At 47.6% G+C, this 22,951-nt stretch overlaps 1 protein-coding gene, 1 long non-coding RNA gene and 1 other non-coding gene across 4 annotated transcripts in view; 2 read left to right on the top strand and 1 right to left on the bottom strand.

Moving 5' to 3' along the window:
* The window catches only part of SAFB (scaffold attachment factor B), a 33,985-nt gene extending 30,310 nt beyond the window's left edge, over positions 1-3,675 (top strand). Inside the window, exons 16-21 of one of the 2 annotated variants that reach the window (XM_058282019.2) lie at positions 133-270; positions 521-563; positions 1,978-2,075; positions 2,558-2,664; positions 3,024-3,090; positions 3,355-3,675. In XM_058282019.2, coding sequence (XP_058138002.1) covers positions 133-270; positions 521-563; positions 1,978-2,075; positions 2,558-2,664; positions 3,024-3,090; positions 3,355-3,484 — 583 coding nt within the window. In that variant the 3' untranslated portion in view covers positions 3,485-3,675. The remainder of the gene's footprint in view (positions 1-132; positions 271-520; positions 564-1,977; positions 2,076-2,557; positions 2,665-3,023; positions 3,091-3,354) is intronic. The other variant, XM_012526940.4, reaches the window with a different exon arrangement.
* A 1,741-nt stretch (positions 3,676-5,416) lies between these two features.
* On the bottom strand, positions 5,417-9,068 carry LOC131274534 (uncharacterized). The gene is made up of 2 exons (XR_009181758.1): positions 6,277-9,068; positions 5,417-6,136 (listed from the first exon to the last, which is right to left on the bottom strand). It is a non-coding gene; the product is annotated as an uncharacterized lncRNA (long non-coding RNA).
* Positions 9,069-16,056: 6,988 nt separating this feature from the next.
* LOC111763202 (U6 spliceosomal RNA) lies at positions 16,057-16,161 on the top strand. Its single transcript, XR_002796117.1, has one exon. It is a non-coding gene; the product is annotated as a U6 spliceosomal RNA (small nuclear RNA).
* Positions 16,162-22,951: the final 6,790 nt, after the last annotated feature.

Here is a 22,951-nt window from a genome sequence, read left to right as displayed (position 1 = left end):
AAACTCTTTCACGTCAGTCCACGTCTCATCCCATGAAGCGATAAGCAGAGATGGTTTGAGGGATTGGTTCACCAGCTCGCACTAAAGTATATATTTGGCGGGAGAAGATGCACTTTATCCTTGGCCTTCCAGGCGAGATGATGCCTACTGGCCGGAAGCAAAGCGGGCCGCTCTGGATGAGCGCTACCATTCTGACTTCAACCGCCAGGATCGTTTCCATGACTTTGACCACAGGGACCGCGGCCGCTACCCTGACCACTCAGTTGACAGGTGAGTCAGTCCCCTGCTGCCCCTTCCCACCTAATTCACATCATGGTGTTTAATAACTGAGAACTAGAAGTGGCCTTTCTCGGACTCTGAGAACCTGCCCGAGCCATTAGAATTGAACGCTGGCGTATGTGCGTGAATTGGTGTATTCGATTTGGAACGTGTTCTTTCCGTTTGGAGTCTGATGATCAGCTAGTCAGTATGTGTATGACTCTTCCTCTCTGAGTGTTCTGATTTCAGTTACCTTTTTCAGGAGAGAAGGGTCGAGGTCAATGATGGGAGAAAGAGAAAGACAGGTAAGGCAGAAGCTCCAGCGGTCGCCCGTTTTCCCCATAGACTGTCTTCTCTTCTCTCCTACATACCTCTTTCCTCCTCGCATTTGAGCTCATCTTAGAAGGAAAATGAGTAAAAGTTAAAAATGGAGCACCTTCTATGTTTTTGAGTTGAAAGTCTGGATCATTTGTGGTTGGTCTTTGCTGTCAGTCAGCACAGTTATCCCAAAACCTTTCTGGGCTTGACGGTAAGATCCTGTGTGCCTTAGAAGCTGCCGACCCAGGGGCGACGTTGGAGTGCTCGCCCGGCTCGCGTGGAAAGTGCCCGTGGAGAGCTGAGCAGCAAACTTCACGGTTTAGATTGAGGGTTTCCCAAAAGAGCCTTGGATCTTCACAGGGTCTACGGAGAACACCGGAAAGGAGCCATGGTTGTGGTCAGGTTGTCTTTCTGACCAAGTCGATGTCCTTATAAGCCGTTCGCTTCTCTGTTTGCATTTCTCGACTCTGGGGTGTACTTCACTTTTCAGTCTTGTCCTCTCTTGGTTCCTGAAAGATCTGTCTGGAAATTCCTTAAGCCTCTCACCTATGTCTGGGGAAGGGATCCTCTGCCTCGACAGGAGTAGTCCCTGACCCTCATGTGATCCCCTTTGCTCCTGGAGGTACATCTCTGCAGCTACATCTGGAAGTCCCCAGGCTGTCCTCCGGGGGAGGCTGTGTGCACAGGGCCAGGCTGAGCTGGGGCCATCGCGGTCCTCCACTTCCTGGTTGCACCTGTTTCTTCAGCACTAGGCTGAGGGTGATCGTCCCAGCCTCGTAGGCTTGTTGGGACAGGTGAATGAGCATACCTGTGTGCACCAAGTGCTTAAGGCACTTCCTCGTGGGAGCTCTTAGTAACCGTTAGCTGTCTTTCACCTTGTTTTTAGATAATGCTATTCGAAGACCAAAAGTTTGATTTTCCTTTCCCCGCATACACAGTCATAAATAAGGCATCGGTGCTCCTTCTGTCGCATGCATCTTCTTTAAAGTGCTTGAGATGCGTGAGGGGCCGACCAGCTCTGGTGGGGCTGCAGGATTGCTGTTATGTCGTGAGCAGAGGGACCCCACCACAGTCGCCTTGCCCGGAGACGCCATTCCTGGCATCGAGCCAGCCCTGGGCCTCGAGCACTTCCTCCAGAGGGCTCCAATGTCCACATTCTCTGCCTTCAGCTTAGGGTGAATTGAGGACCTCCTCACCAGGCTGGAGCCTCGAGAGCAGCTTTCTGGGGTGCCGTTGTGTTGTGGGGCAGGGTTTCCCTGGCACAGGAGTCAGTGTGCGGAGTGTGCATGGCCGTTTTCTCAGGGCCAGCAAACACTGACCTGGGTTCTCGTCGTCATCGTTACTGCTTGTTGCCTGGCGGTGTCCTGAAGCTTTTCTTTGTTCTGGCCTTTCGACCTCCAGCATTACCCGGAACGCCACCGAGACTCCCGCGATGGGTGGGGCGGCTACGGCTCTGACAAGAGAATGAGTGAAGGCCGGGGGCTGCCTCCTCCCCCCAGGTTTGTGCCCCGACTCTGTCGGCTGTAGGGTGGGGTCTGCCCACTGAGTGGGTCACCAGTCGCCGGGTAGAGGCTGTCCACCATGTCCCAGGACACACAGCCTGTGGGTGCAGTTGAGAGAGTTCAGAGCAGGTGTGTGGCAGCTGTTAAATCCTCGTTTGAAATCCAGGTTCCCTTGGCACCCCTGCTGGGCATGGTAGGCTGTGGGTTGGGGTTTTGTGCAGATCACCCATTTGAGTCTTGACCTCGAGACGCAGAGCAGGGATTGGCAAACGCACTTGCAAGTGGGGGAAAGGAGGGTGCTGGGGCCCAGCGGGTGCTGGAAGCCACGGGGCTGCGATGGGGCCGAGCGCCGTTCCTCACTGCCCCCTGGGACATAGAAGGCGTGTTGCCTTCCCTACCCCCCCCCCCCCGTCCATCGCTGCTTCTGAAACGAGACTCGGGGACAGGGCAGTCCAAATCAGAGAGGGCTTTTTTTCAAGGGGCAGACGTGAATGGGGGGACCATGGCCGAAGGATCGAAGATGACCGTGCGTGGCAGGGTGCTGCCGAAGGCGGCATGATCGACAGGGACCACAAGAGGTGGCAAGGTGATACGGCTGGGCTGGGTTGTGGGTCATGGCGTATTTCTTGAGAAAGAAAGCTTTTCTCTGCGGAGCTGGAGGCAGCCCTTGAACCTGCCGTCACTGTTGTCTTCCAGCTTCAGGCTGGCAGGACCGGCTTGCTCTGCTCTGCCTCCTGCTCGGGGCCCGGCCCAGCAGGCACTCAGTGACAGATGTGTTGAATGCATGAGTGGGTGCATCACGGCACCCTCGGGGGTCGCTGGCCAGGTGGCCAGCACCGTGACCTGAGGGCGTGTGTGTCTTCATTCTGGATTTGACCCGCGCCCTGCACGAGCCGAGTGGGCGCCCTGCCCGTTGCTGGTGTGAGCGGCGTCTCTCTCTCCTAGGTGGTGAAAGAAGCATGTCTGGTCATTCGGGGCCAGGCCACATGATGAACCGGGGCGGGATGTCCGGGTAAGGCACTGCGGCTCTCCCTGGCGCCTCCCGTCTTTACCTGTCTCTCCTCTGCGTGTTCCCTGACCTTGGTGACTGTTTAAACACAGCCAAGGCTTTCCAGCCAACTGCCCTTAAGAGAGTGGCCCGAGCTGTCTGCACTGCTGCTGCCCTGGAGGGGAGGGAAGGTGGGAGAGCGCTGGGCGGAGCCGGGGACGTGCGCAGCGGGGCCGGTGGCCAAGGCCTGGGAGGCTGCCCTGACGGGGGATTCTCGTTTGTTCCCAGGCATGGCAGCTTTGCCCCCGGCGCGGCGTCCCGGGGCCACGTGCTACCACACGGCGGCATGCAGGGCGGCTTCGGAGGGCAGAGCCGCGGGAGCAGACCCAACGACGCCCGCTTCACTCGTCGCTACTAAAGAGTTCCAATCCTGTGTTTGTGTCATGTGGCAACAAGAATATGTTCTGTTAGGAGTTACCTTAAACTGTGTAAAAATAATTTTTTTTTTATCTGCTGCCATATTTTAGCTCAATACAATGTGAATTTGTTTTTCTTTTTCTTTTCTTCCCGTTTTTTGTAATAAATGTGTTTCTGTTCACATACCCTTTATTTAGAGTGTCATCTCTTCATTTCCGCCTCCCCCTCCCTAAGTCAAACCAAACTAGAGCCACAGCCTCGCCAAGGCCGAGGGCCGGGAAAGGCAGGTGTAAGGGACTTGCGAAGGCACGTCCCCAGCAGCGCCCAGCTCCGAGGCTGCCGGTCCCGGGGCCGTGCTGTCCCGTGCGGCTCTGCGGACGCTCTCTGTGGCCCAGGAGCAGCCTGCCAGGGCCGCGTCTCTCGTGGCCCTCACCGAAGGGCCGTTGGCACACACGGCCGCCTCCCAGGGCCTCCCGCTGCCTGAAACAGGCTGAGGCGTTGAGGGCCCGTAGGCCTGGCACGAACACGGGGGTGGGGGTTGCTGAGGTCTTTGAAATGAGGAAGGTTGTGAAATGGTAGTGCCAGGCGGGGTCCCTGCACGGGAATACTAACACGTGGGCCGCCTCCTGACGCCCGGGGGGGAGGGGGGCGCGGAGCTCAGTGGTTGAGCACCTGCTTGCCATGCACACGGTACTGGGACTATCCCCGGTACCTCTTAAAATAAACAACATAAAAAGTAAGGTTACAGAATTACATTCCAGGGCATGAGATAAAGCACTAAAAAAAACAACCACTTACAAACAGACATTTTTAAATAAGCAGAGAAGTGTAAAAAAAAGTGGGGGTAGATAAACATACTGGCTTGTGTTCTATATATAAAAACTTGTTGCCGTGGCTCCGTGTGGCAGGTGGGCCACCTGCATGCCAGGGAGACATGTCACTCTCCACCACCTGATCCATTCTGGTTTTTATTCATCTAAAATGGAACTTAGGGGCGGCAGACTTGGCCCAGTGGTTAGGGCATCCACCTACCACATGGGAGGTCCGCGGTTCAAACCCCGGGGCCTCCTTGACCCGTGTGGAGCTGGCCCATGCGCAGTGCTGATGCGCGCAAGGAGTGCCCTGCCACGCAGGGGTGTCCCCCGTGTAGGGGAGCCCCACGCGCAAGGAGTGCGCCCTGTAAGGAGAGCCGCCCAGCGCGAAAGAAAGTGCAGCCTGCCCAGGAATGGCGCCGCACACACGAAGAGCTGACACAACGAGATGACGCAACAAAAAAACAGATTCCCATGTCACTGACAACAACAGAAGCGGACAAAGAAGAACACACAGCAAATAGACACAGAGAACAGACAACCAGGGTGGGGGGGAGGACAGAAATAAATCTTTAAAAAAAATAAAATGGAACTGAGGGAAAGTTTCTTTTTTTTTTTAGATTTTATTTATTTATTTAATTTCCCCCCCTCCCCCGGTTGTCTGTTCTTGGTGTCTATTTGCTGCGACTTGTTTCTTTGTCCGCTTCTGTTGTCAGTGGCACGGGAATCTGTGTCTCTTTTTGTTGTGTCCCATATGGTAGACGGACGCCCTAACCACTGGGCCAAAGTCCGTTTCCCTGAGGGAAAGTTTTAAAAAGAGGAAAACCACTGGGCTCCGTACCCCGTCACCCTCCACCTGCCCCCCCCAGCGGTGAGACTGCACGAGAGTGGCACGGGCCCGAGCCCAGGTTCTCAACAGCAAGCGCACAGGCGTGCCACAGAAAGCCGTCAGGGCGGCCTTCAGCCGCGCAGCTGCTGTCCACGGGGCCCGGCGCCGTCCCCCAGGACCCCGGCACCGAACGCCGAGACCTGGCGAGCATGGCCGCGGGTGGCAGACCGTGTCCTGCGTGAGCGACGCCGGCGGCTGAGGTGCCGGCCGCCTCGTTCAAGCGCGTGGCTCACGCGCGCCTCGTCTCCTGGGCCCTGCTTCCTGGGAGCTCAGCACGCGCCAGGTGACGGGTGGGAGGAGACCGGTCAGAGCCGCCGGCGCCGCCTGGATCCTTGAGTGTGTCTCAAACTGGAAGGGTGTTGGCTGGACGGAAGAGCTGGTCTACCTTTTTTTTTTTTTAAAGACTTTATTTCTCTCCCCTGCCCCCCTGTTGTGTGCTCTCTGTGTCCATTCACTGTATGTTCTTCTGCGTCCGCTTGCATTATCTGGCGGCACTGGGAAACTGCATCTCTTTTGTTGCATCATCTTGCTGCATCAGCTCTCCGCGCGTGTGGCGCCACTCCCGGGCGGGCTGCGCTTTTCTCACACGGGGCGGCTCTCCTTGTGGGGTGCATTCCTTGCACATGGGGCACCCCCACGCAGGGGGCTGCATGGCCCAGCACTCCTTGCGTGCAGCAGCGCTGCGCATGGGCCAGCTCACCACACGGACCAGGAGGCCCTGGGGATGGAACCCTGGACCCTCCCTATGGTAGGCGGACGCTCTATCAGTTGAGCCACGTCCGCTTCCCGAGCTGGGCTACTGCCACTCACCCTCACATCATGCTGGCCTTCGCGTCGTGCGGTGTGACGCTGCCCGCAACCACAGAGGGCATCGCGTCTCCGTCGCATGCAGCAGTGGGAAGCGGGTGTGGCTGGATGTGGCTGCCCAGATCTCCCGCGGGCTGAGGAGCTGCTGTGACAAACACCACACTGTTCCGAGTACAGCAGGGAGCCGTGTAAAACGACAGCTTCCCACCAAACCGAGAGGAACACATCAGACCAGAGAAAGACGAGACCATTTGGTGAGCAAAAAAACGTTAATATGGGACTTACGTGGGGAAGGCCTTCCCCGGTGGTAGACCCGGGCCTGGTCGTGGCCTCAGTCCTCAGCCTCGGCGGTGGAGGAGAGCGTGGCCCGAAGCATGCCGCACAGACGACGCGTCTCGGTGCCGATGGGGAGGGCGGGCGAGGGGGAGCGTGGTTCCCACAGAAGGCAGCGCTGAGGAACAGGCATTTGCGGTGTTTCTCGGCAGGGCAGGGGCTAGCAATTTCAGTCACCGCAGAGCCAGGCAGTGCACAGAGCAGATCCTCCTCAGAGTTTCTGGGAGAGAAGTTCAGCCTACGAGACTTGCTTAGTCACGGCGCACGCTTGTTTCCCAAGGCTGTGGAACTATTTCCCGATAGTGCTGTGGAACTATTCAGAAAGCAAACGCTGCTCTGACTAGAAGGGGAAAACCCTGGAAGGCTTGTGGGGAAAAGGCAAAGCCACATATTCCTCACGCACAGTTGGTTTAAACAAGAGTTTATTGGCTCATGGTTTGGAGGGGAAGAAGCCCCCAAACCCGGAACTAGGCGAGGCTCAGTTTCCCCCCAGAGACGATGGTGTTCCGGGGATGGCTGGCCAGAAACCCTTAGCCTCCCCATCCCGTGACAGTTGCGCTCTTCTCTTCCTGGTCGCCACTGACTTCCCACTTCTGGATTCCTCCGTGACCTTCTCTCTTTTTTAAATTAAAAAAAAAATTTTTTTTTTCTTTTTAATTAGAGAAGCTGTAGGTTTACAGAAAATCATGTACAAAATAGAGTTCCCAAAGCCCTCTCCCCGCCCCCATGATTCACACTTTGCGTTAGTGTGGTGCCTTTGTTAAAAGTCATGGAAGAGTGTAATTGTCCTGCTGACTGTACCCCATACTTACATTAGGGTGTGTCTCCCTCCCCCCCATATACCACCTGTATTAGTCAGCCAGAGGGGTGCTGGTGCAAAACACCAGGAATCGATGGCTTTTATAAAGGGTATTTATTGGGGTAGGAGCTTACAGTTACCAGGCCATAAAGCAGAAGTTACTCCCTCCCCAAAGTCTGTTTGGAGCAAGACGGCTGCCGACGCCTGCCAGGGCTCAGGCTTCCTGGGCTCCTGCGTTCCTGGGGCTGGCTTCTCTCTAGGTTCAGGGTTCCTGCCTTCCCAGGGCTCCAGCTTCAGCATCAAACTCCAGCATGAGAACTCCAACATTAAGAGCCCCCAACCAAGGGGTGGGGACCCAACGCCCTAATGACATGGCCCATTCAAAGCCCTAATCATAACTCAGTCTATTATTAACACCTTGTATTAGTGTGGTACGTTTGTCAGAATTCATGAAAGAACATTTTTATAATTCTATTAACTATCCTTCATCGTTTACAATAGCGTTCACTGTCGTACAGTCCTATGTTTTTTTAAATAACTTTACTGATGTATATCCTTCATATATGAAGACACATAAGCGAGTGTATCGTGAAAGCTCTGAACTTAGAAAACAAGCACGCCTATCATCATACAGGGTTCCCACACATCTCCCCACCACCACACCTCACATTATTGTAAAACGTTTGTCACAGACTATGAAAGAGCATAGCTTGGGGCTTTTGTACATATTACAGCTAACACCCTGTAGTAGTACTCTACACATTGGTTACAGTTCACGAGAGAACCTTCTCATTTTCATCCTGCTAACCACAGTCCATCTTCCACTGCAGGGTTCCCTGGGTCAGGCAGCCCCACGTTTTGTACAATCCATTCCAAGTGTATACTCAGGGGCTCTCGCTCCTCGCAGAGTGGTGCTCCCATCACCTCAGTCGACTTTAGAACATCTTCATTACTCTAAAAGGAAATATCCCAAACTCCTTATACCCCCTGTATTAGTCAGCCAAAGGGGTGCTGATGCAAAGTACCAGAACTCTGTTGGCTTGGGGTATTTTTGGGGGGTAAAACCTGGACCTAAAGAGTCCAACGCAAAGCTGTTCCCTCACCAAAGTCTGTCGCCAGGTGTTGAAGCAAGACGGCGGCGAGCTCTGCCGGGTCTCTCCTTCCTCCTTGCTCTGAAGGCTCCGTGGGCCCAGCTTCCTCTGGTCTCAGCTGTGGGCTGGCCCAGGGCTCGTCTCCCTTCCCAGGGCTTTAGCTGTCTGAGCCTTCTCCTCTCTGTCAGGTGGCAGGGCTAAAACGGCCAAGGTCTCCCCTCTCCCGTGTCTGTGGAGCTCTCTCTTCTCCTGGCCTTGAGTGAGTGTCCGTTTGTATCAGCTCTCCAAGGGGGCGAGGACGCAAGCCTGAGTCACATGACTGTTGACATGGTTGAATCAGAGCCCTAATCTTACCATTTAACCAAAGACATGTCAGCTGAATCTAATACAATCCCAGGGTATCACACCCAGAGGAACAGATTACAAACCTAAGCTCGCTTTGGGGAATTCATAAATCCTCTCAAACGGCCACATGCCCCTACTGTTGTCTCCTAGAAGTGATGCAGTGTCTTCTTTGCCATTGCTGCAAGAAGATTACTCTTAACCATCATCATAAGTTCCAGGAGCTGTAAGTTTCCATTTATCACCGTATTTTTAACACTTCCTAAAAGGACATTCTTATGTTTATACTATTAACCACAAAATTCATCCACCACCAAAATCACTGTTAAACATTCCATAGATGATTCTTTTCAGTTGACATTTACATCCACAGACTACTCCTTTCAGCTACAATCATATTTATAAATCAGCAGTGTTATACTCACTAATGTGTTACCATGAACTTTTACACACTTTTACAATAAAATTTATTAAAAATTCTACAGGAAGTGGATTTGGCTCAACTGATAGAGCATCCACCTACCACATGGGAGGTCCAGGGTTCAAACCCAGGACCTCCTGACCTGTATGGTGAGCTGGCCCACGCACAGCGCTGATGCCTGCAAGGAGTGCTGTGCCATGAAGGGGTGTCCCTCACATAGGGGAGCCCCACGGGCAAGGAGTGCACCCTGTAAGGAAAGCCGCCCTGCACGAAAAAAGTGCAGCCTGCCCAGGAGTGGCGCTGAATATATGGAGAGCTGACACAGCAGGATGATGTAACAAAAAAGAGATGCAGTTTCCCAGTGCCACTGACAAGAATACAAGCAGATACAGAAGAACACACAGCAAATGGACAGAGAGCAAACAAAGGGGGGGTGGGGCGGGGGCGGAGAGAAATACATAAATTTAAAAATCTTTAAAAATAAATAAGTAAAATAAAATAAAAAATTCTACATACAGGGAAGCAGATGTGGCTCAGGTGATTGAGCTTCTGCCTACCACATGGGAGGTCTGTGGTTTCGTCCCCAGTGCCTCCCAAAGAAGACAGCGAGCTGATGTGACAAGCTGACATGACAAGATGATGCAACAAGAGACACAAGAAGAAAAACATAATGAGAGACACAACAAAGCAAGGAGCAGAGGTTCCCAGTGCCACCTAAAGAAAACGAGAAAGACAGCAAGCTGACGTGATGGGCAGCACAGCAAGATGACGAAACACAAGACACGAAGATAAACAATGAGAGACACAACAAAGCAGGTAACAGAGGTGGCCCAAGTGATGAGGCGTCTCCCTCCCACGTCGGAGGCCCCGGATTCAGTTCCTGGTGCCTCCTAAAGACACGTCACACGGCAAAGGGCAAACAACGAGGGGGTGGGGAGAAATGTATAAACAAAATAAATCTTAAAAAAAAAAATTCTTCTGGGAAGATGGCAGACTAGAAAGACACAGGACTTTCTTTTCTCCCAGAAAAAATAGCTGGAGGACAGACAGAAGTGGCCTGGGAAAAAAACCTTCTAGGCCTTTTAGGGGAAGGCTGGACACCACCCAGAAGAGACAGGGGCAAAGGAAAAGAACTGCAACAATGAAACGGTGAGTTAAAAGCTGCAGCTGCTACTGCTGGCACCCTCCCCATCCTCTAGACCCTTCCTAATTCTCAGGTCTTTGGGTTGGCTACAGACACAGGAGGGGAGAGAGAGGGACACAGCCTAAGACTGACTCAGCTTCTGGCCCACGTATTTGGTCCGCTGTGTCCCACGAGCCCTTCTGGGACAGGTGGGACCGTGGCATTTTTTCCCTTGAAACCAGATGGAGACTAAAGAGATCGGATCCTTCCCAGCCTCCCTCTTTACTGACTGGGATTGGTTGTTGAGGATGCACAGGGGAGTGGAAATATTTCCAACCCAGGAAAAGAGAGCGGGTTGCCAGCAAAGGTGGGAGAGCTGCTCTGCGAAAGTTTGAATTATGAGGCTCTTAGCTTCCAGGCAGGAAGCTCTAATCACAGTGATCCTGTCTGTGCTGCAACAAACACACTCCAACCAGGCATTGCACTGAGAGCTGCCAAAGAGCACCATCTGCTGGCAGGCCCAGGAAATGCATGTGAGGAAGTTAAAAGTAAATAGAGGCTTTTTCAAGCCTTTATAGCCTCCCTCCCAAAGGCATTTGGAAATGAGTCTGCAACCCATTACTTGGTCCAGAACCCATATCAAACAATTAACAGGGACAATCCTAAAAACCTGAACAGCTTGAAACAAGAATCAAAGAAGAGCAGTAATACACAGCCTCCTGCCAATAATTCCCTACAAAAGAGAAATTAAGTGTTTGAGTAATCTCACCATCTTAATCAGATGCCTAGACATCAGTAAAAAATTACAAGGCATACTAAGAAAATAGAAGAAACGGCTCAAGAAAAGGAATATATTAAGACCCCAGAAGAGACACAAGATTTGAGACAACTAATCGACGCGATTCACACAAATTTCCAAAATCAAATTACTGAGTTGAAAGACAATATGGCTAAAGAGAAAAACAACATCAAGAAGACACTGAGTGAACCAATGTATATGAGGTGCAGAGGTGCCCAAAGATGTACTTACCAAATCCAATGGATGTGTCATGATGATGGGAACGAGTGTTGTTGGGGGGGGGGGAGAGGGGGGGTGGGGGGGTGGGGTTGAATGGGACCTCACATATATATTTTTAATGTAATATTATTACAAAGTCAATAAAAAATTAAAAAATTAAAAAAAAAAAAAAAAAAAAGAAGACACTGAGTGAACACAAAGAAGAATTTGAAAACCTGAATAGAGAATAAAAGAGCTCATGAGAATGAAAGGCACAATAGGTGAGATCAAAAACACAGTAGAGGCATATAACAGCAGACTCAAAATGATAGAAGAAAGAATACGTGATACTGAAGACAACAGCTCAGAAGAGAGAAAAGAGAGGGGAAAATTAAGCAGGGGCTCAGAGAGTTGAATGATAACATGAAACGTAACAATGTACATGGCATGGGATTTCCCAAAGGAGAAGAGAAGGGGAGAGGAACAGAAAGGAAATAAGAGCAGAAAATTTCCCAACTCTCACAAAAGAAATGAACTTACAGGGAAGCGGACTTGGCCCAGTGGTTAGGGCGCCCGTCTACCACATGGGAGGTCCGCGGTTCAAACCCCAGGCCTCCTTGACCCGTGTGGAGCTGGCCCATGTGCAGTGCAGATGCGCGCAAGGAGTGCCCTGCCATGCAGGGGTGTCCCCCGCGTAGGGGAGCCCCACGCGCAAGGAGTGCGCCCTGTAAGGAGAGCCGCCCAGCGCGAGAGAAAGTGCAGCCTGCCCAGGAATGGCGCCGCCCACACTTTCCATGCCGCTGAGGACAACAGAAGCGGACAAAGAAACAAGACGCAGCAAATAGACTCCAAGAACAGACAACTGCGGGAGGGGGGGAATTAAATAAATAAATGAATCTTTAAAAAAAAAAAAAAAAGAAATGAACTTACATGTCCAAGAGCACACCGTACCCCAACCAGAATAAATGAGAACAGAACTACTCCAAGACACATACTACTCAGAAAGTCAAATGTCAAAGATAAAGAGAAGATTCCCAGAGCAGCAAGGGAGAAGCAAACCATCACATACAAGAGATGCCCATTAAGACTTAGAGAAGATTTCTCATCAGAAACCATGGAGGTGAGAAGACAGTGGTAGATACAATTAAGATACTGACAGAGAAAAACTGCTGGCTGAGAATTCTTTATCCAGTAAAATTGTCTTTCAAATAGGAAAGTGAGTATAAAATAGTCACAAACAAACAGAAACTAAGTTCATAAAAAAAGAATCTCCACTGCAGGAAATATTAAAGGAAGCCTTAAAGCTAGAAAGAAAAAGACAGGAGAGAGAGGCTTGAAGGATAGTATAGAAGAAAGAATAACAAAAAGGACAACCAAAAGAGTAAAAAACAGATGAAAATAAAATATGGCATATGAAAACCAAAGAATAAGGTGGTATAAGTAAATAATGCATTTACAGTAATATCATTGAATGTGAATGGATTAAACTCCCCAAACAAAAGATATAGGCTAACAGAATGGATACAAAAAAAACCAAAACAAAACTTGAGCCATCCATATGCTGCTTAGACCCAGGGATACAAACAGTCTGAGAGTGAAAGCTTGGGAAAATACACTCCATGAAAATGGTAACCAAAAAAGAGCAAGGGTAGTTATACTGATATTGAACAAAAAGGACTTTAAATGCAAAAATCTTAGATACAGAAGGCCATTATGTATTAATAAAAGGGGCAAGACACCAGGAAGAAATAACAGTCATAAATATCTATGCACATAACCAGGGTGCCCCAAAAACATGAGGCAAACTCTGGGAAAACGGAAGTGAGAAATGGGCATCTCTACAATAATTGGTGGGACTTCAACACACTCACATCATTAGATAGAACAACTAGACACAAGGAAACAGAGAACTTGAACAATACGATAAACAAGCTAGAACTAATCGATATTTTCAGAATGTTGCATCCTAAATCAGTTAGCAGTTTGATATTATTGATGAACTCCCAAAAGAAATATTGGATTATGTTTGTAACCTTGTCTTTTCTTCTAGGCATATGCGATTCTATTGGATTCAGATTCAGTGGGTCAAAGAAGAAATTGTAAGGTCAGTAGGGTGTTGAGTGCCTGCCCTTTGGTGGGTGGAGACTCGCAGATAAAAGGCATGGCAAAGGAGAGTCGAGGTTTTTAATGTTGGAGTTTTGATGTTGGAGTCTGATGCTGAAGCCTTAAGCTGGAGCCCCAGGAAGTAAGCTCACAGAGGAAAGAGAAGCAAACCCCAGGAAGGGAGGAACCAGGGAGCCTGAGCCCTGGCAGACGTCGGCAGCCGTCTTGCTCCAACACGTGGAAATAGACTTTGGTGAGGGAAGTAACTTTTGCTTTATGGCCTGGTATCTGTAAGCTCCTACCCTGTTGGAGATTTGGACCCAAAGGGTATCAGGAATGAAAGAAAGAGAAAAAGGGAGAAGGAAACAAAGAGAAAGAACAAGCGAGAGAGCTGGGATCAGGGGGTCTGCGAGTAGAGACTCCTCAGACAACTTCATTGTTCACAAGGGGCTCTATATATACCCCAGTCCACATGGGTAAAACCTCAACATTACTCATAGTTTAAGGGATTAATAAAATCTTATCTCAAGGTTTAAGTGTTCTATTTACTACACAAATGTTATCTGCTCATCTTTTCTTTCAGCCTTTCACAGCTTCCTCCTGTTTGCTGGGAACTCTCAATTACCACATTCCTTAGATTACAAGTGTAGCCATGGAGACAGCATGTCTCCCAGAGAGGCCACTGTGCCTCAGTTTCCAACACTACCCCAAAGAAATACCCTGTATAAAAAAACAACCAATTTCTGGTATTTTGCATCAGCACCCCTTTGGCTGACTAATACAAGTGGGTTATACATTCTTCTCAAGCGCTCATGGATATTTCTCCAGGGTAAACCTCATTTTAGGTCACAGTGCAGCTCTCAATAAATACAAAAAGATTGAAAGTATACAACGCACCTTCTCAGATCATAATGGAATGAAACTAGAAATGAATAACAGATGGGAAAGAGGTAAATTCACAAATTTGTGGAGGCTAAACAACACATGCCTAAATAGTCAGTGGGTCAAAGAAGAAATTGTAAGTGAAATCATTAAATAGACTGAGACGAATGGAAATGAGAACACAACTTATCAAAACTTACGGGAGACAGCATAAGTGCTGAGAGAGAACTGAATAGGGTATGCCTATGTTAAAAAAAGAAGAGCGCTAAAATCAAAGATCAAATTGTACAACTGGAGAAACTAGAAGAAGAACTGCAAAGCATTCCAAATGCAAGCAGATGGAAAAAAATAATGAAGATTAGAGCAGAAACAAATAAATTTGAGAACAAAAAGAAAAAATCAGCAAAACCAAAGCTGGTCTTTGAGAAGATCAATAAAGTAGACAAATCCCTAGCTAGACTAGCAATGAAAAAATAGAATATTCAAGCAAATACAATAAGAAATGAAAGGAGTAAGTTACAATTGAGCCCACAGAAATAAAAAAAGATCGTAAGAGGCTATTATGAGAAACTGTATGCCAACAAACTAGACAGCCTACATGAAATGGACAAATTCCTAGAAATGCACAAACAACCTACACTGATGCTATGAGAAATACAAGAAGTTAACAAGCAAATCACATTTAAAGCAACTGAATAGTCATCAAAAGTCTCCCAACAAAGAAAAGTTCAGAACCAGATGGCTTCACAGGTGAATTCTTCCAAAAATTTTAAGTAGAATTAACTCCAATCCCATTTAAACTCTTCCAAATAATTGAAGAGGAAGGAAAATTACATAACACATTTTATGAAGCCAATATCACCCTAATACCAAAGCCAGATAAAAATACTACAAGAAAAGAAAATTACAAACTAATCACTCTAATGAACACAGATGCAAAAATTCTCAACAAAATACTTGCAAATTGAATTTAACACATATTAAAAGACTTATACATCATGACCAAGTGGCATTTTTTTTCTTACTATGCAAGGGTGGATCAATATAAGAAAATCAATTAACTTAATAAACCACATTAACAAACTGAAGGGGAAAAAACACATGATCATATTCGATTGTTGGAGAAAAGGTATGCAACAAAATCCAGCATCCTTTCTTGATAAAAACACTTTGAAAGATAGGTATAGAAGGGAAATTCCTTAATATGATAAAAGGTATATATGAAAAACCCACAGCCAACATTTTACTAAATGGGGAAAGGTAGAAAGCTTTCCCTCTAAGATCAGGAACAAGACAAGGATGCCCACTGTCACCATTGTTATTCAGTATTGTGCTAGAAGTTCTAGCTACAGCAATTAGACAAGAAAAAATAAATAAATAAAAGGCATCCAAATAGGAAAATTGGAAGTAAAATTCTCAGTTTGCCAATGACTTGATCCTATATTTAGAAAATTCTGAAATGTCTACAACAGTCACTTGAGCTAATAAACAAGTTCATAAAAGTGGCAGGAGACAAGATCAACACCCAAAAGTCAGTAACATTTCTGTACACTAGTATTGAATGATCTGAGGAGGAAATCAGGGGGAAAATTCCATTTACAATAGCAACAAAAAGACTCAAATATCTAGGAATCAATTTAACCAAAGAAGAACAGGACCTATATGCAGAAAACTACAAAACACTGCTAAAAGAAATCAATGAAGACCTAAACAAATGGAAAGACATACCATGTTCATGAATTGGAGGACTTAATATTGTGAAGCCTACCCAAACTGATTTATAGCTTCAATGCAATACCAATCAAAATTTCAACAGCCTACTTTACAGAAATAGAAAAGGCAATTATCAAATTCATTTGGAAGGGAAAGTATACCTGAATAGCCAAAAGCATTCTAAAAAAGAAGAGCGATGTGGAAGGAACTCCCTGATATGGAAACATGTTATTAAGCTACAATGGTCAAAACAGCATCATGGTGCTCGCTTTTAGCACATATACCAAAATCTGAACAATACAGAGAAGATTAGCATGACCCCTGCACAAGGATGACACACAGATTCATGAAGCAGTCAGTATTTTTGAAGTCCCCATTTTCTCCAAGTGCTTGCTATTCCCAGATATGCAAGAATAACGTTTGCCCTTTATCCCTCCAAACCTGTTGATTGGCTTTGCAGAAATAAGTTTTAAAAAAAAACAACAGCATGATATTGGCATAAAGAGACACATCGATCAGTGGAATAGAATTGAGAGTCCAGAAATAAACCCTCACCTGTACAGCCAACTGGTTTTCAACAAACCTACCAAGTCCATGTTACTGGGAAAAATCAGTCTCTTCAACAAAAGGTCCTGGGAGAACTGGATATCCATAACCAAAAGAATAAAAAGAGGATCCTTATGTCACTCCCTATATAAGAATCAACTAAAAAACGGATCAAAGACCTAAATATAAAAGCCAGGATATAAAACTACTTGAAGAAAATATAAGGAAACATCTCTAAGACCTTGTAATAGGTGGTGGTTTCTTTGACCTTACACATAAAACACATACAACAAAAGAAAAAATAGATAAATGGAATATCTCCTCAAGATGAAACACTTTCGCACTCTCCCATTGAGTTGGCTGTGAAAAAGCAGCCAAATCAATGGGAGAAAATATTTGGAAATCACATGTCCGATAAGCATTTAAAATCCATGATATATAAAGAGATGTTACAAATCAACAGTAAAAAGACTAATGACCCAATTAAAAAATGGGCAAAAGACTCGAATAAAGATTTGTCCAAAGAGGAAATACAAATGGCAAAAAAAAAAAAAAGAAGAAGAAATGTTCAAAATCACTAATGATTAGGGAAATGCAAATCAAAGGCTACAATGGGATATCATTTCACACCCATCAGAATGGGCACTATTAAAAAGACAGAGACCTACAAGTGTTGGAGAGGATGTGGAAAGAGAGGAACGCTTATTCACAGCTGGTGGGAAGGCAGAATGGTGCAGCCCCTGTGGAGGACGGTGGGGCAGGTCCTAAAGAAGTTGAACATAGACTTGCCACGTGACCCTGCAATACCACTACTGGGTACATGCCCAGAAGAGCTGAGAGCAGTGACACAGACAGACATCTGCACACCCATGTTCACAGCGGCATTATTCACGATTGCCAAAAGATGAAAACAATCCAGGTGTCCATCAGCAGAGGAATGGGTAAACAAACTGTGGTCTGTTCACACAATGGAATATTATGCAGCTCTAAGAAGAGATGAAGTCATGCAGCAGATGGCAACACGGATGAACCTGGAGGACATTATGTTGAGTGAAGCAAGCCAGACACGAAAGGACAGATACTGTAGGCTTGAGCTATTATGACCTAAATAAATTGTGTAATCTCGTGAAGTTAATAACTTGAATATGGGTCACCAGAAAATAGAAAGAGGTTAAAGAATGGAAAACTGAATGTTAACTTGTGCGGAATTTTGTAAAAAGGATGTGTGTTAATCTTTGGAAATGAATAGAAAAGGTGAAAGCCCAACATAATGTTTGTAATTAGCTGTACAGGGTACGAAAGTGGTTTAAAGGGAATGTCTGAGGTCACGTATGTTACTAAAAGGAAAGCTAAACAATGTAACGTGGGATTGTATTGCATAGTAAAACCACATGTGAAATATAAATATGGGTAAACTTGCATACATAAGACCACCTTTCTTTGAAACTGAACAAATGTATGTTAATAAGTTCATTTCAGACAAAAAAAAAACCACATTATGCTAAGTGAAAGAAACCAGAAACACAGCAGTACATATTGTATGATTCCATTTATATAAAATGTAAATATAAATCAAGTTATAAAGATGAGGTTAGATTAATGGTTCTGGAGGGCTGGGGAAGGACTGCTAAGGGGCGTGGAGTTTTTCGTTTTGGAGTAAGGAAATCGTTTGTGGTGATGAATGCACAACCTTGTGATTATACTAAAAGCCCCTGATTATACACTTTGGATAGATCATATAGTATGTGAACATATCTCAAATCTCAATACAACAGCTAACTAGATATTAATACTTATGTATATTAATACTTATGTGCAAGACTTGCCAGAAATAGCAGCTATGTATAGCAGGGGAAGCATAGAAAGATGGAGAAGCAAAGAGTTTTCTTGTCTCTTTTTTTTGCTTATTATTATTGAAATAATGAAAATACTCTAATAATGATTGAAGTGATGAATGCACGACTATGTGATTATACCAGATACCATTGATTGTACACTTGGATGAATTGTATGCTTTATTCATAGGTATCAATAAAATTGATTTGTTTAAAAAAAATTCTTTTTAAATTCTACATACGTTAAGCATCAGCTCCCATTCTCAACCCACATTCCTTCTCCTAGTACCCTATACTCTAGAGTTTACCTCTGTGAGTTTACACATCGTTTTAGTTTATGTGAGTGAGACACATAATACAATATTTGTGCTTTTGCGTCTGGTTTATTTCACTCAACATGATGTTCTCAAGTTTCCTCCATGGTGTCATGTGCATCCCAAGTTCATTTCTCTTTTTTTTTTAACTTTTTTTTATTTTTAGAGAAGTTTTACATAAAATATAAGAGATTCCCATATGCCCCACTCCATCCCCTGCCCACACTTTCCCACACAACAACATCCCTCGTTAGTTGGTCCTTTTGTTACAATTGATGAACATATATTGCAGCGTGGCTACTGACCATGGACGACATTTTACATTGTAGTTTACACTTTGCTCTGCACAATACTGTAAGCTATGACATAACATACAATGCCCTGTATCCATCACTGCAATGTCCTGCAGGACAAATCCAATGTCCCCTAAGTGCCCCATGTCACACCTTTTCTTCCCTCTCCCTCCCCTCAGGACCTCTGGTGGCCACGGCCTTTATATCAATGACAAGGGTTCCTCCATTGCTAGAATAATAAGGTCTACAGTAGAATAATAAATCTACTTCAGTCCAGTGTTCATTCCCCAATCTTGAGGATTTGGAGATGGGGATGTCCACTCGGCTTCCAGCTGAAAGGGGCCTTAGATCCCATGGGGCAGACGGAAGGAATCTCTTGCTTGCAGTTGTAGACTCTCTGTTCCTTGGGATGGTTGTTGTCCATCATCTCCTTGTTGGTTGTCCTGGGTGAGTCCAATGAACTGGAGAGTAGGTGTTGCAACTCTGCTGAGATTCAGGGCTCAACCGGCACATGGCCAGAGCAAAGATTTAAGTCTCTGGGACATATAGTTATCAAGCATAGTGCTAATTATAGGTTCAAGTGAAAGAGGCAGAAGGACCTCTACACCTAACAGGGTGCCGAATTCCTGAGCTGTCTGCCCTGCTTAGAGTTTCTGGATGTCTCTAGAGCCCTCACCAAGTTCATTTCCTAATTTTTATTCTAGTAACATATATATGACCTAAACTTTCCCCCTTTAACCACATTCACATATATAATTTAGTGCTGTTAATATACTATATAGTGCCTTCTTCACCACCATCCTTTCCCAAAACTTTACAAACAACCCAAATAGAACCCCCTCTTCCCTACCTCCACCCCAGTTCCTGGTAGCCTATATTCTAGATTTTGAGTCTGAGTTTTCTTATTCTAATTATTTCCTATCAGTGAAAGCATGCAGTATTTGTCCTTTTGTGTCTGGCTTATTTCACTCAATGTGATGTCTTTGAGGTTTATCCATGTTGTCCCATGAATCACGATTTCATTCCTTTTTATGGCTGAATAATATTCCGTCCTATGGAATTTGGGTTTATCCAGTCATCGGTTGATGGACGCTTGGGTTGCCTCCATGTTTTGGCAATTGCGTATAATGCTGTGTAGCACTTTGATATAATTGATGAATTCCAAAAATAGGTATTGGATTATGTTTGTAATCTGATCTGTACCTGGGCATGATGGGATTTATGATTAGGGCGTTGAGTCCCGCCCGTTGGTGGGTGGGGACTCACAGATAAAAGGCGTGGCAAAGGACAGAGTTGGAGCTTTTGATGGGAGGGTTTCTGATGTTGGAGTTTGATGCTGAAGACTTAAGCTGGAGCCCTGGGAAGTCAGCACACAGAGCAAAGAGAAGTCAGCCCTGGGAAGAGAGGAACCTTGAAGCCAGAGTAGAGCAAGCCCGAGTAACATAGGAACCCAGGAAGCCTGAGCCCTGGCAGACGTCGGCAGCTGTCTTGCTCCAAATAGACTTTGGTGAGGGAAGTACCTTATGCCTTATGGCCTGGAATCTGTAAGCCCCTGCCCCAAATAAATACCCTTTATAAAAGCCAGCAGATTTCTGGTATTTTGCATCGCACCTTGGCTGACTAATACATGCTGCTATGAGCAAAATACCTGTTCGAGCCCTTGCTTTCGGTTCTTGGTATAAACCTCCTCGTGGGATCTCCAGGTCATGTTGTAATTCTGTCCTTAGCTTTCGGAGGAACTGCCAAACTCTCTTCCACAAAGTCTGCGTTCTACATTTTACATCTCCACCAGCAATGAATGCGTGTCCCTCTTTCTCCACATCCTCTCCAACATGGTAAATTTTCTGTTTTTGTTTTTGTTTTTTTCCCAATAGTTAACCATTCTAGTGGGTGCGAAGTGGAATCGCCTGGTTTTGATTCACATTCTCTTAATAGATAATGATGTTGAGCATCTTCTCATGACTTACTCTTTTTTTTTATTTCTCCTCCCCCCCACCCCAGTTGTCTGCTCTCCGTGTCCATTTGCTGTGTGTTCTTCTGTGTCTGCTTGTATTCTTGTCAGCAGCACCAGGAATCTGTGTCTCTTTTTCTTGCGTCATCTTGCTGTGTCACTCTCCGTGTGGGTGGCGCCATTCTTAGGCAGGCTGCACTTTCTTTCGCGCTGGGTGGCTCTCCTTACGGGGCACACTCCTTGCGCGTGGGGCTCCCCTACGCGGGGGACACCCTTGCGTGGCAGGGCACTCCTTGCGCGCATCAGCACTGCGCATGGGTCAGCTCCACACGGGTCAAGGAGGCCCGGGGTTTGAACCGCGGACCTCCCAGGTGGTAGACGGACGCCCTAACCACTGAGCCAAGTCTGCTTCCTGATGTTGTCATATGTTTTATGACTTCATTTGTTCTTACAGCTGCATAATATTCCATCGTGTGAATAGACAACAGTTTGTTTATCCATTCACTGGTTGACGGACACCTGGGTTGTCTCCATCTTCTAGCAATCGTGAATAATGCTGCTATGAACATCGCTGTGCAGGTGTCTGCTCGCATCACTGCCCTCAGCTCTCCTGGGCATGTGCCCAGTAGTGGTGCTGCAGGGTCACGTGGCGAGTCTATGCTCAACTTCTCTAGGAATTGCAAACAGTCCTCCACTGTGGCTGCACCGTTCTGCATTCCCACCAGCTGTGAAGAAGCATTCCTCTCTCTCCACGTCCTCTCCAACACTTGTTCTCTGCCTTTTTAACAGTGCCCATTCTGATAGGTGTGAAATGATGTCTCATTGTCGTTTTCTCTAATCCAGCTTTTTTTTTTTAAGTTTATGAAACCATTTCCTTTTTTTTTTAAGATTTATTTTATTTATTTCTCCCCCACCCCCACTTCCCCCCTTGCCTGCGCTGTGTGTCCATTTGCTGTGTGTTCTTCTGTGTCTGCTCGTCTTCTCATTAGGCGGCTCCGGGAACCGATCCTGGCCCATTCTGGAGTGGGAGAGAGGCGCTCACTCTCTCACGCACCTCCTTCTCTGCTCCGGCTTCTCATTTTCTCTCCTCTGTGTCTCTCGTTGCGTTGTCTTGGTGCACCAGCTCTCAGCGTCGGCTGGCGCTCCGCAGGGCGGCTTTCCCGCGTGGGGAGGGATTCCCACGCAGGGCGGCAGTCCTGTGCGGGGCGGCATTCCCGCGTGGGCCAGCCCTCGGCGCGGGCCAGCTCGCACTCGCCAGGAGGCCCTGGGCATCGAACCCTGGACCTCCCATATGGCAGGCGGGAGCCCAGTTGGCCCAGCCCCATCCGCTTCCCTCTAATCCGGCCTTGAGGCTTCCTGACTCCCCGCGTTTGGGGTCGCGCAGCCCCCTGTCCTCCCCTGCCCCCTTCCCCGTCTCCCTTTGCTCCTCACCCCCGGCCTGACACCCGCTATGCGCCCTCCTGTGACCGGCTCTTCCCCCGCTCCGGCTCTGGGGACGGGCACGAGGGCTCGACCCGCACCTGCTCCTTCTGCCTTTGGGCCGTGACCCCTGACCCCAGCGGATTTCCCTCGGCCCCGGGAACAACTCCGACCTCACCTTCTCCTGGAGCTGCGAGGAGAGCCACCGCCTGCCCGACGCCTGCGTCTCCCAGCGCGGGAACACGCGTGCGGCTGGCGCTCTCCGGCCCGCGCCCTCGGCGTTGACCTTGACTTCCTTCCACCTTAGGTCGGTGCTGTGCTCCACCTGCAGGACGACGCGAAGACGACGGGCGCGCGTTTCCTTCTGCTCTCGCTTCTGCCCTCCGCTTCCGCAGCGGTGCCCGGCGGCCTGCCAGGCCCCGGCCTCGTGCCTTACCACCGGCCACCCGCAGGCCCCGCATTAGGGCCCAGTGGTGTCCGCATGGCCTTCTCTTCTTCAAAGCTTCCGTTCATCTGGATTAAGACCCACCCTGATGGAGGTGGCCACACCTCAGCTAAAAACAACACGGTGGCTGCTGGGGGTGGGAGTGCGAGGAAGAGATGTGATGTGGGGGCATTTTCAGGACTTGGAGTTGTCCTGGGTGGTGCTGCAGGGACAGTTACCAGACACTGTATGTCCTGCCATGGCCCACTGGGTGGACTGGGGGAGAGTGTGGGCTATGGTGTGGACCATTGGCCATGAGGTGCAGTGGTGCTCAGAGATGTGTTCACCAAGTGCAATGAATGTCTCATGATGAT

Source organism: Dasypus novemcinctus, chromosome 19, assembly GCF_030445035.2.
Source record: "Dasypus novemcinctus isolate mDasNov1 chromosome 19, mDasNov1.1.hap2, whole genome shotgun sequence".
NCBI classification, from domain to species: Eukaryota; Metazoa; Chordata; class Mammalia; order Cingulata; family Dasypodidae; genus Dasypus; species Dasypus novemcinctus.
The sequence above is the reverse complement of the archived record's forward strand: the minus strand, read 5'-3'. Positions and strand labels throughout refer to the sequence as shown.